At 47.6% G+C, this 12,266-nt stretch overlaps 1 protein-coding gene across 1 annotated transcript in view; it reads right to left on the bottom strand.

The window, feature by feature from the left end:
• Positions 1–8,867: 8,867 nt before the first annotated feature.
• Positions 8,868–12,266, bottom strand: part of MAD2L1BP (MAD2L1 binding protein) — a 95,686-nt gene continuing 92,287 nt past the window's right edge. Inside the window, exon 3 of the mRNA XM_069608836.1 lies at positions 8,868–10,662. Coding sequence (XP_069464937.1) covers positions 10,132–10,662 — 531 coding nt within the window. The 3' untranslated portion in view covers positions 8,868–10,131. The remainder of the gene's footprint in view (positions 10,663–12,266) is intronic.

The following is a 12,266-nucleotide window of genomic DNA, read 5'->3' as shown; positions in this document are numbered from 1 at the left end:
CTTCTCATTGGGACCACTACTCCCGCCTTCCCCCTCTCTGGCGGCCCTCTTCACCTTACTGGGAAGCAAAAACCTGGGTGTCATCTTTGACTCTCTTCACATCACAAAACTTGCCAGGGCGGCACACTACCAGCTGCACCCCTTTAGAGGCATTCTTAGTTTTCTCACTTTGCCCTCCAGAAGCTCACTGTCTCCAGAGCACTGGTTCTCTCTAGGCTGGAGTACTGCAACAGCCTCTTTCCAATTGGCCTCACTCTACTCGCCGCCCTCTGCAACTAATCCAGAACAGGACAGAGACTTATCCTTGGCCTCAAGCCCAGGTACCGAATCTCTCCACTGGCTGCAAAGATCAAGTCAAGACCTTATGCATTTCCACAAGGCTTTCTGGGGGCCCACACTACATCCACCTTTTCCAAAGTACCTTTCTTCTTGAGCCCTTTGCTCAGCTATCGCCAAATCTAAGGGATGCTTCGCCAGGCAGAGTGGGGAAGGGGGGGTTTGGACTCTTCTGCAGAAGCCTCCTTCTCGAACAGCATCCCTACCACTCCAAAAGTTGAGCCAGATCACCTGAAAGTCTGGAAGCAGCTGACAACCTTCCTTTTCTATGGTTTCTCCCTCCCTTGCTGACCCTACCTGCTGAGACATGACTGGCTGCATGGCTACCCTCAGTCACACTGGGTACTAGGCCCCACCATGATCAGATGGCCTACTGCGCTTTTAGTGGACCGTAACCCATGCAGTCCCCAGCCTCCTTGCAACTACCCAGAGCCGTGCTGCCCCGACTGCACTCCCCACCCCATACTGGCCACGCACTTCCGCTGCTGCCCAATTACACCCCCTTCGCTTTCCACACACTTGCACAATGTGAATCTAACAAGGCTAGTGTCTTCTCCACCCTCCCTTGTCACGCCTAGAATCACTTGTGTACAGGCGAGTTATAAAATCATACGGCCTAAAATGATAAGTACGCCAGAAACCTTCCAAATTAGTCAAATGCTCAGAACATAAATGGCCAACACTTGGACCACAAGTCACAGTAGTAAAGTGCTTCTTCCACCTAAATACAATCCTTCCCTTTCCTCACCTTCCTGCACTGAACACTCGCCGTCATCTCCCCGATTTCAAACAGGCTAAACCAACAGCATCTTTCGCAGAATGCCAGACTACTCCACCAAAAAACTACTGCTCATACAGAATGCTGCATCAAGACTACTCAAATTCACAAAGAGTGAACACATCAAAGTAGCAGTTCGGACAATACATTGGCTACCAGTATAAAATAAAAATTTAAGAATGTTCTTCAAAATGTTCTCTATAACCCAAAAAGCAATACACGTGAAATAAGCAGAATTCATTGACAGAAATCTACAAACCAAGGTGGAGGTCCAGCAAGGAATCTGCTTCGAACCAAAACAATGCTCAAAGTGGACATTTGATGGATCAGCATTCTGCATCTCAGCAAAACGTTGGCACAAGTGCCCCAAGAAAACACGAAAAAGACACCTTAAACTCAAAGCTACCAAAAACCCGGCTCCAAGTCACCAAGTTAAGCAGGAAACACCAAAGAGAAACCAACCAGGACAAACACTCCAAACCAAAACCTGCATCCCCCAATGAAATCAAGCATGCTAATGCAAACGAACCGCACCAACAAGATCTGCAAGAAGGGCACAGACCACCAATAACTAATCCTACATCCAATAGCGTAGGTAGACACTTAACCAACAAAACACATACATACAGCTACCACTGCAGAAACATGAAAACCACAAACCTCACTCAACTAAAACAAACACTACATTCATTAAAACACGATCATAATCTTACCAACCAAAAGCAAAGCCAGCAGTGATTGAACTGAAGCTACAAAAGCTCTTGCGCTTTCCATCGCCACACTAGCCCTACTTCCTTTCCAGATACGCCAGAGTGTCTGGAGACCATGGAACTGGAAGCGGTGTGCGGTATAAATCACAAAAACCATGCTACACATGTCAATGTGATTTCTTACTTCGTGAAGAATTCAGATATAATCATGAACCTGTCCAACTGCTCATGGCAAAGGCAAATGTCGGCAGAGAGCCACAGAGTGAAGTAATTTCTTTGTGACCCCAGCAGTTGCCTCGTACTAGCAATACGTCAAAGGATTCTCACATCTAAAACCAGCACTTGAGGGTGGTGGGGGGGCGAGTGATAGGACATGCATTACTTACCGCAAAAGCATTTCCGATGATTGTATGTGCTTAGATTCACATGCTGTGCATATGGTCCGACATCCAGTGGTAACCGCAGAGTATTGCATCTCGTCTTTCAGGGACCAAAGGGGACGTCGGCATAGGTGTGTCTGAAACACTATCCCCATCGTGACGTGTGTAGTACCCAAAATCCCTCATGCGCCGAGGTCCCTCCGATTGTATTTTGTTTTCTGCCATGAGGGAGCCCAAGGCTATAGTGAGTGAGTACATGAAGAGACAGTACTAAGAAGTCTATGTTCCTTCCACCCCGAGCGGGGAGGCAAGGAGGGCGCATGTGAATCTAAGCAGATACAATCATCAGAAACACTTTTACGGTAAGTAATGCATGTCTTTTGATGCTTGTTAATCAGCTTAGAATCACATGCTGCGCATAGACTAGCGAGCAGTACCCAGAGTTGGAGTTGGGTTGTGAGAAGGAACAGTAGAAAAAAAGATGTCTTAGTACCGCTTGTCCCAGCTGAGAATCAGACCTAGAATGAGTGTCTAGGCAATAGTGTTTTTGTAAAGGAGTGTACAGAACTCCAGGTTGCCGCTTTGCAAATGGACTCTAGGGGAACATTTGCAATAAATGCTATGGATGCCCCAGTGCCTCGAGTAGAATGTACTCTAGGCTTGAAGGGCAGTTCTCTCTTTGCAAGAGAGAAACAAAGTGCGATGCATTTGACAATCCACCTTGATATTGCCGATTTAGAAACAGGGTCCCCTTCTCTACCAGCTGCCACTGAAACAAGGAATTGTTTAGTTTTCCTCAGTGGTTTAGTTCTATCCATATAGAACATGACTGCCCTGCGCACATCTAGTGTGTAAAGGCTTCTTTTGGCCATCTTAGTAGGTCTCTGGAAGAACATGGGTAGTTCGATTGACTGTTCACATGGAACTTCGAAATAAATTTCAGCGCAAATCTGGCATGTGTTCGCACAACTACCTCATCTTTGTGTACTGTACCAAAGGGGTCCAAAACCGAGAGGGCCTGTAGTTCGCCAACTCTTCTGATAGAAGAGATGGCTACTAGAAAGGCTGTCTTGTAAGTTAGGTCTTTCAGACTAGCTTTATGCATAGGCTCAAAAAGGGGTCCCATGAGCCTAGTTAAAACCACATTTAGATCCCACCCAGGGGCTGGGTGAGTGATGGGGGGATAAATTCTTTTCACCCCTTCCATAATGGCTTTAATCATAGGTATTTTCCACCACGACACCTCTGCTGTGACGTGGCGTAGACCGACAACGCCGCCAGGTGAACTTTTAAGGAATTGAAGACTAACCCAGAGTCCAACAGATGGGTTAGATATAACACAATGTGTGAAGACAAGGCGAGCAATCGGTGGGATTGACGCCTTTAGAACTGCACCAGATGACAAAACGTTTCCATTTGCTGGCATAGCAATAACGTGCATTAGGCTTTCTTGCCTCCCTCAGTATGTCCATGCATCTTTGAGGGAGTTGTAGATGTCCAAACTCTATGACCTCAGGAGCCAGGCTGCTAAGTTCAGAGTTTGTGGGCATGGGTGCAAAGTCTCCCCCCTGTCCTGAGACATGTTGTACGGGCAGGGCAGCTTGACTGGTGGTGAGAGGGACATCTCCATCAGGTGCTCAAACCAAGGTTGGCGGGCCCACATGGGAGCCACCAGAATCACGGTGACTGGTTCCTGGTGCATCTTGTGTACTATCTTGTTCAGAAGGGGCATCGGGGGTGGGGGGGGGGGGAGGGCGGAGCCTGGACAAATTTCCCCAACCAAGTTATCTAGAGACCATTCCCCTTGGATCGGTTCTGGGGGTACCTGGAGGTGTAATCTTGGCATTGGGCGTTCTCCTGAGTAGCAAACAGGTCGATCTCTGGAAACCCCCATCCCGCGAAGACGTTGGCTACAATGTCTTCATGCAGTCGCCATTCATACTCTTGTGGCAGAGGAAAATCTCTGCTGAGTACATCTGCCAGAAGATTGAGTTCCCCTGGAACATGTTGGGATATCAGGAACATCTTGTGTTTGACAGCCCATATCCAGATGTTTGGGACAGCTTGCATAGCCCTGGAGAGAGAGAGTGCCCCCCGGGGGGGGGGGGGGGGGGGGCACACCATGAGAGATGCGTCTGTCGAGAGTGGCTTCCACTGCAGGGGTGGTGAAGGTTTTCCCCTTCAAGAGGTTCTCCCTCGACCACCACTGCAGAGAGAGAACGAGGGCTGGCGAGACAACAGATCTTCCCAATGTCCGCTGGCCTGACACCACTGGCTTGTGAGCCACTCTTGCATGGGACGCAGCGGTGCGTGGGGAACCAAGTATATGCACGACGCCATCATTCCTAGCAAACGCATAGCTTTGCGTACCGTCACCGCTCGGCTGGCTACATACTGAGGAACCTGAGAGCATGTTCTGTACCCTCTCGCTGGAAGGGAAGACTAGACCGTCTTCCTTACGAATTAGAGCCCCCAGGAACTGTTTTACCTGGCTGCGGACTAAGCTGGATTTCTTTTCGTTGATGGAAAATCCCAGGCTGAACAGTAGGTCTACTGTTTTTTGGGTGTTCGAAAAACAAACGTCAAACGAGTCCCCCGTGATGAGCCAATCGTCGAGGTAAGGGTAAACTGGAACTGAAAGTCTGCACAGGTGTGCCGCTGCCAGGACCTTGGCAAACACCCTTGGCGCCGAGGCTATGCCGAAGGGGAGTACCTTGAACTGGTAGGGTTTGTCCTGAATCATGAAACTTAGGAATTTGTGCGCTGGCAGCATTGAAATATGAAATTTGGCATTTATATAGCACTACGAACCCTCAGGTATCCGAAAGATGCTCATTATTACCCACGGTGTGTGGTGCTCATTTATCGAGCTCGGAAGGATGAAAGGCTGAGTTTGGCCCTGCCGGGATTCGAACCTGCATTGGCAGGCACAGCACGGGTGTCAAAGCGAGCGCTCTACTCGTTGTGCCACTTGACCGGCTATATGCATCTTTCATATCCAATGTTGTCATGAAGTCCACCTGTTTTAGCAATGGGATCACCTCTTGTAGCGTTACCATGCGAAACTTCTGGGGCTTTATGAACTTGTTCGCAGGTCTAGAACAGGACGCATGGTGAGCTCCTTTTTGGGTACAAGGAAGTACACTGAATAGATACCCTTGTTTACCTGTTGAATCGGGACGGCTTCTATGGCGTCCTTTCCCAGCAGCGCTTCCACCTCTTGGATCAGGATCTGCAGATGTTCCGGTGAAAGGCGTTGATGTTTGGAAAGATGAATCGCCCCCCGACCGGGGAGACATGGAGGGGACCTGGACTGGGTGGTCATTTCTGACCCAAAGTTGACGCTCCTCTGGAATTGGAGCCTCTGCCTCTATTCTTTCCGCGCTTCTGACCCCTCTGGGGGTAGTAAGTGGGGCTTGCAGCCGGTTGACTTGAGTTGAAGTTGCCCGAGCCGAAGTTGATTTGAGCGGCGCGGGCTTGTCCTCGAAAGGACCGCCGAGAATTACTGCCCCTCTGTGAAGAGGGTTTCTGGGAAATTTGGTGCAGCGACTTAGTCTCGTGCTCCTTCTTGGCTGTCTCCAACGCATCGTCTACCGCCTTCCCGAAGAGGTTGGCCTCTTCGATGCATTTGTTGATAATGGAAGCCTGGGTCTCAGGCCTGAAGCCCGACATGTGCAGCGACGCGTGCCTCTTTAGGAGAGTACCCTGTGCGAGAGACCTGCCTGCTGTCTCTGCGATGTCCAGGGTATTCTTTACCACATTCTGATTGGCAAATTTGCCCTTCGAGATAATGGCGAGAAGCTTGGCTCTGGTTGGTTCCGGAACCTCTTGAAGGCCTTCCTGGAGTAGGTTCCATTGGGCTTCGACGTAGCTTGCTAGTAACGTCGCGTTATTGGCAATCCGGACGGTATAGGCTGCCGCCGACGTAACTCATTTGCCTAAGGCATACAACCTTTTGGACTCCTTGTCCTGGGTCGACTCCCATGGCAAGGGGAACCCCCTGCTCTCTTGCAAGTGTTGGTCACCACCCGCGATTCTGGGATTGCATGTCCTTTGATATAAAGCAGGTCGGTGGGGGAGGGTCAGAAAATTTTTGACCCTTGGGTTCACAGCCCTAGTTTGAGCGGGTGTGAGTAAGGAAGGGGCCAGCCGTCTCTTTACAGAGCTCAAGAGAGGGATAGACTGGCTTGCCGGAGGCTTTTCTTCATTAATAATGTCCTCTGCAAAATCTTGTTCGGGCAAGGCTTCAAGCGTGGCAATTTTAAAGAATTCCGCTGTGTTTTTCAACACGTTGAAAGCCATTTGATCATCCACCGGGGAAGCTTGTCGAATCGTGGTGGATGAGGGAGAGTCGAGGCAAACAATATCAGAGTTGTGCTCGTCCTGCTGGGTGTCCTCCCAGTTGTCCGTTGCTCCTTGATCTTCCCCATAGTTGCCCAGAAAAGAGGACTCTTCTTCTGTATAGATGTCTCTATACGTGTCCATCTGGACATCTTCTTGATAGTCAACTTTGTGTTGGACATCTTGTGTTTGAGGGTTAGGGTCTACCTAAGCTTTTTTCGGCGGAGGATGATCAGAAACCCTGAAAAACTGTTCCAGCCGATCCATACACCCCTCAAATTGCTCCGTGGTCCACTTGGATGACCCAAATGCACCTACCCGAGTAGGAACCGTGTTCTCCGCCCTAAGCCGTTGAGAGGATCTCCTCAGGGTGCTTGAGAGGGGTACCTGGCTTTCTTCGTAAGAGTCTTCGGGATCGTCTTCCAAATCCGTGGAAATCTTTTCGGCGGATTGGCCCATAACTGTGGGCGGAACCGGAACTAGGCCCACCCACCGCAGCAGCAATCCTGATGCTCTTACGGATAGTCACCGAATCTTCAGGAGACAACGCTTCCGATGTGTCGGCAGTGAAAATGTCTTCCCCCGGCTCCAAAAGGGCCAGCGGATGGCTTCTCGGGTAGAGGCCTACTTGTAGTTTTCGGGCCTTGGAAACCGTCAAAGTTTCTTGTATGGAAACTTCGGCGCGTGTAAATTTGGGGAGTAGCGCCCTTGTTATGTTTCCTATGCCCAGTCATGCGCTGCTGCGGATGCCGGGAAGGCTTCGGATCAGACCGATCCGTGGGCACCGCCGGAAAGTTTCCAGCGGACCCATTGGCGCTTTTGCCTTCTTAGACAAAGTCGTCAAGGATGGCGCTTGGGTTATGTGCTTTGTGCGGTGCGATTGTACCCGTCACTGGGTGTGGTCCCTGTAGCAAGACCGAAGTCGAGCCTGTAAGGATCAGCGACGGGCATGGCAGCCCTAGAATAGTCCACCTCAAGGTCTATAACGTCCGCGTTGGACGTTTGGTCATTCGATGTACCCCTGTCACTTTCAGCTGGTGTCGTGGCAGGGGAGGGAGGCTCCACGCGTGACATTCCGTACGCGGCCCACCGCTTCAACCAGCACTCCTTAAGGGTTTTCGGTTTAAGGAGTTTACACGCCGAACACTGCTTTTCGTCGTGCTCTAGGGGGAGACAAGCATTACACGACGAGTGCTCGTCTTTCCACGGATATCTGACCCTACACGCAGGGCAGAATCTAAATGGAGTCCTTTCCATAGCAGAAGGGAAAGGAGATCAGACCAAAAAGGAAAGCAATGGAAAAGAGGAAAGACATAACAGTATGGCAAACCCCGAGCCCACTCTCCCTACTGTGTAGGTCGGCCAGAAGGCCCGACCACGTGGAAGTCCGAATGCTGGATCTTAGGCGCCAGAACCCACAGCCGCAGACGATTCCCCCGTAGTCTTCGTCGAAGAAGTTCTTGATGGGCGAAGTGACTTAACGGGAAATAAAACCGACAATTCGGTAAAATAAAGAATGTCTCATGAAGAGGTCCGCTATAGGGCGACCAGTTATCTGGGCGGAAAAAAACAATCTGAAGGACCTCGGCGCGTGAGGGATTTCGGGTACGACACGTCCTGATAGGGATAGTGTTTCAGACACACCTATACCGACGTCCCCTTTCGGTCTCCGAAAGACAAGATGCAATACTCTGTGGTTACCACTGGATGTCGGACCATATGCAGAGCATGTGATTCTAAGCAGATGAACAAGCATCAGAAACAAGGGATACAGCACCAGAAAAGGCAGTTTTGTTAAGATGCCAAGCACATGACAAGCTACTTAAACAAAAACAGATTAAGCCAGGTGTGACAGGAGGGGAGACTTTGACCCTTTGTTTCTACTCATCCATCATAATGGCTAGTCTACTGAACGCACACTCTAGTCTTGCCACATATTTGGGGGTCAGGACAATAATTTATGTCCAGATCTATGGAAGGTCAAGCTACATGCTTGGACAGATTACAGATTCCGATAGAAAGGATACTGCATTTGAGAAGGCAGCTTGACACATGAAATGATGCAGCGGATAAATGGCTGGAAAGGTGGTCCATTTTGTTTTCACCACCAGCAATTACAACCTGTACAAGTAATTCAATCCGGAAAACATTTGTATATGTAGACCTATGAAAGGCCATGTCCTTTCCTTGGCTAGATGCTTGGACATGTAATAGTCCCAGGGATTTGAGCAGGTGGCTTTAGAATTAGATGTAGCAGCTATACGACTGGCCACTTCTCTTCACCAGCAATTATAACCTGTACTATTATCACAAACCAGGTGGTAAAAGCTCTTTATATTTAATAGCATATTAATAAAATTGCACCATGGATTTCATACATTGATTTCCTCTTTAGCAGGCTTTAAAAGCAATCCCAACTCAGATGTACCCTCCATGCAAGCTTTCATCCTCCACAGGAGTTCAATTGTCCATTTCAGTACTCCACCGGCAGCCTGCATGTTCGTGCGTAGTGACTTTTTTGGTCTTCCTTGAGAAACGATGGCCAGGGAACAGATTTTTCTTTTTTTAATCTTCATTGCACAGCAATTGACTTAATCTCAAGGCAATCTGAAAGAGCATTCTTTGAACAAGAAAGATGGGAAAGGGATTCTGATCCAACATGGCCAGGTCCCTTTCAGAGTGGGTTTCAAAAAGTAGACCCTTTGCACCAATGGTTTCCATTTACTCCGTGACTCTAGAACAAAAACAATTCATGACCAAGTCAATGAGGTGTGGGCTTCGAGGTAGGAGAGAAGTAGGTCCAGCCAGAGAACCACACTTGCACAAAACAGGACCAAATCAGTCCCCGATAGAATTCATTTTTAGGAGAACATAGAAGCTCCAAAGGCAAATATGAGAAGCAATAAATACACATCACATGCACTTGCGGGAGAGGAAGGCGGCAGGCATGATCAAGCAAAATTACAACAGCACTTCTTTTGTCAAGTCCCATCTAGGGCTCATTGTAGTCAAGCATTTAAAAAACACTTCAATGTACATTTGAGATCGGATCTTCCAAAATTTAACAGACTTCCGGCAGCAAAACACACTTGCACACCATACGCAAGAGTAAAAAAAATATATTAACTTAGCTATGATCCTTCCAGACCAACATTAAATAGGTACAGCTTAAGAACAAAAACATGAGCCCATATTAGCAAGGTGACCACACTTGTTACAAAACACCCATTACACAATCTATTCTACAATTGCCTTCTAAAAGGTCTTTTGCTTATCTAAAAATAAATATGTTTTACATGTAAAATGCAGTGGTGCTGAAATACTGAAAAAATAAACTTTGACCTAAACTGTAAAAAAATTGTGTTAACCCATTCTTACTGTAAACCACCTATTCACCTGTACACTTAAATTGGGTATACTGGAAGGCGCACAGCATCCATCTTTCCGTACGATTAAACTACAGTACAGTACACAATGGAAAAAAGGCATTAGAAAAAAAGCTCAAGTTCAGCATTAAAATCAAATTCATTGCAAATATTCATGCATATACAGAAAAATGAATAGTAAAAAACCTCCCGCGCAGACATCAATCATGAAACCCTTTTATCGTCACTGGTGCCTGAAACCAGACATAATCCTCATCGGATGTGATGTGCTGCGGGGACTGAGCCTGGTCAGAGAGCTCCTCTGAGCAGGAAAGGTTGACTAGCAGTTTCCGGCCCCGATTTGGGACCTTGAAATTGAGTTTGGGTCTGAACCAATCCGTGCCACAGTTCCGGTGCCCTTGCACCATGAGCACAGCACCCATTAGAGGTGAAGACTTGAACTCGCTGAAAGCATCTGCAACAAAGAGGGAGTGGAAGAGTTTCCTAAGGCAAGATGGCGTCTTCAGACTCTGCTCCGCACTGCCGGCCAAGACGCCCTCCATGTTGATCTCGTACAGCTCCTTTGGGCACATGGTGCTGCCTCCAAGCATGATCAGCACACGAGGCACCAGGGTCAGGGTGAACAGCATTTCCAGATTGTGAAGGATCTCCTCCAGCTCAGCCACCACCCTCTGGCACTTCTTCAGGTCAGCAACATCTTTGGTGCGTGACTTCTTTTGGCAAACATCACCCTGTTGGGGGGGGGGGGGGGGGTTGGAGAAAAACCACAAGTTCAGTTAAATCTCCAATGATACAAACATTGACATCTAGGTGCTTTCACTCAACTGACTGCAAACACTTTAGGTAGTTCCACCTACAAGAGCCGTACTACAGCGTTTGAAGGCCACACCAGTGAGAACCACGAATCATACAAATGACAATCCACAAAAGGTTATACTGGTTTCCAAAATGGAAACGCAAAATATTGAAACCACACTTCCCTCTTCCACTACCTACTCCAAGTGGATAGTTCACAAGTTTAGCGCTCACCTCGGAAGCAGTGTCAAACTGAATTCAACAAGTTTGAATCTTGCAGCATGCATCAGAGTTTAGTAAAGAGTAATATTTAATTGCAACACCACCGATACAAACCAGAAGAATACAGGCCAAACTGCTACCCAAATTCTCCCTCCAAAAAGACCCCAAAGAACTGTTTGCACTGCACCATTTTTTCTTCATTGTATTTTAACAGGCTTGTGCTTAAATTGACAAATAAAATATATCTAGTTACATATCTTCATGATGTAATATCCATTCCACAGAAACAAATTAAACGCCCAAAGCAGATTCTAGACGAGTATCTGTTAGTGACCAATCCAGGGGTAGAAAGTTGCACATTAGACCAGCAAAAAGGGGCCTGCTCCGGCACGCAGAGCACCCAACTCCTTGGCATGCCACAGGAGAATCATTAGCCAAGGTCTAGTGGCATATCAACCTCTCCCCATAACCCAAAATACGTTGCTTAAGTCAACGGTGTACAAAGATGAAGGCCACCCTGCCCCCCTCCAAAATAGTAATGGCCTCACACAGCAAGGCATCCTTTTATGCACGCAAAAAACGAGACGAATCTTAAGCCCAGCTAGGCCTAAGATCTCAAGCTACTGATCACTAGCTTCTGTTCCTCTGAAAGAATTGACAAGGCAGTTGCCAAACAATGGACCAACACGACCTGCTTCACGATTATCAACGTTGCCAAAAACCAAAAATGTAGCACTGAACTGGCCACTTCAGGGCCAAAGCGGACACTCAAGTCATGAACTCCATCTAGCTTGACACTACAAATGTATTAATGAAAATAATTAGTTTGCCATTTTCCTCCAATGGTAATACAAAATGAACATAACCAAAACACTTCAATCGCTATCCCATTCAATCATACAATGTACGTGGGATAAAATTATTTAATTTGCAGGAAACAAAATTATCAAATAGACAAGAGGGGTTTTTGAACAGTAGTTAATGTGGGTTGTGCCCAAGCACTATTTTGTAACTCGAAAAGAATCAGGGCAGTCAAACCCTAGAACAGTATACTCAAATGAACTGCTTGTGAGTAGTACTGTGATGGAGTCTCAATGGTGAACAAGAAAAGAAAGGGACTAGTGCAATCCTGTCTTGTCGGAGATTATTACCTGGGCATGTCCACAAGTACAAAAAAAGCACAGAAAGTTCCATCAGTCCCTGCCTGTCCTATGAACTTTCCCTAGTCAGAACTGATGTGCCGCCTGTAAATCAGTGGATGGAAGAAATCCTGGCTGTTCAATTGATAATTTCCTCTCAAGATGGTAATTAACAGCCC

Source organism: Ambystoma mexicanum, chromosome 4q (genome assembly GCF_040938575.1).
Source record: "Ambystoma mexicanum isolate Mex_15411 chromosome 4q, UKY_AmexF1_1, whole genome shotgun sequence".
Classification (NCBI taxonomy): Eukaryota; Metazoa; Chordata; class Amphibia; order Caudata; family Ambystomatidae; genus Ambystoma; species Ambystoma mexicanum.
Note: the sequence above shows the minus strand (reverse complement) of the source record. Positions and strands in the feature narration are given on the sequence as shown.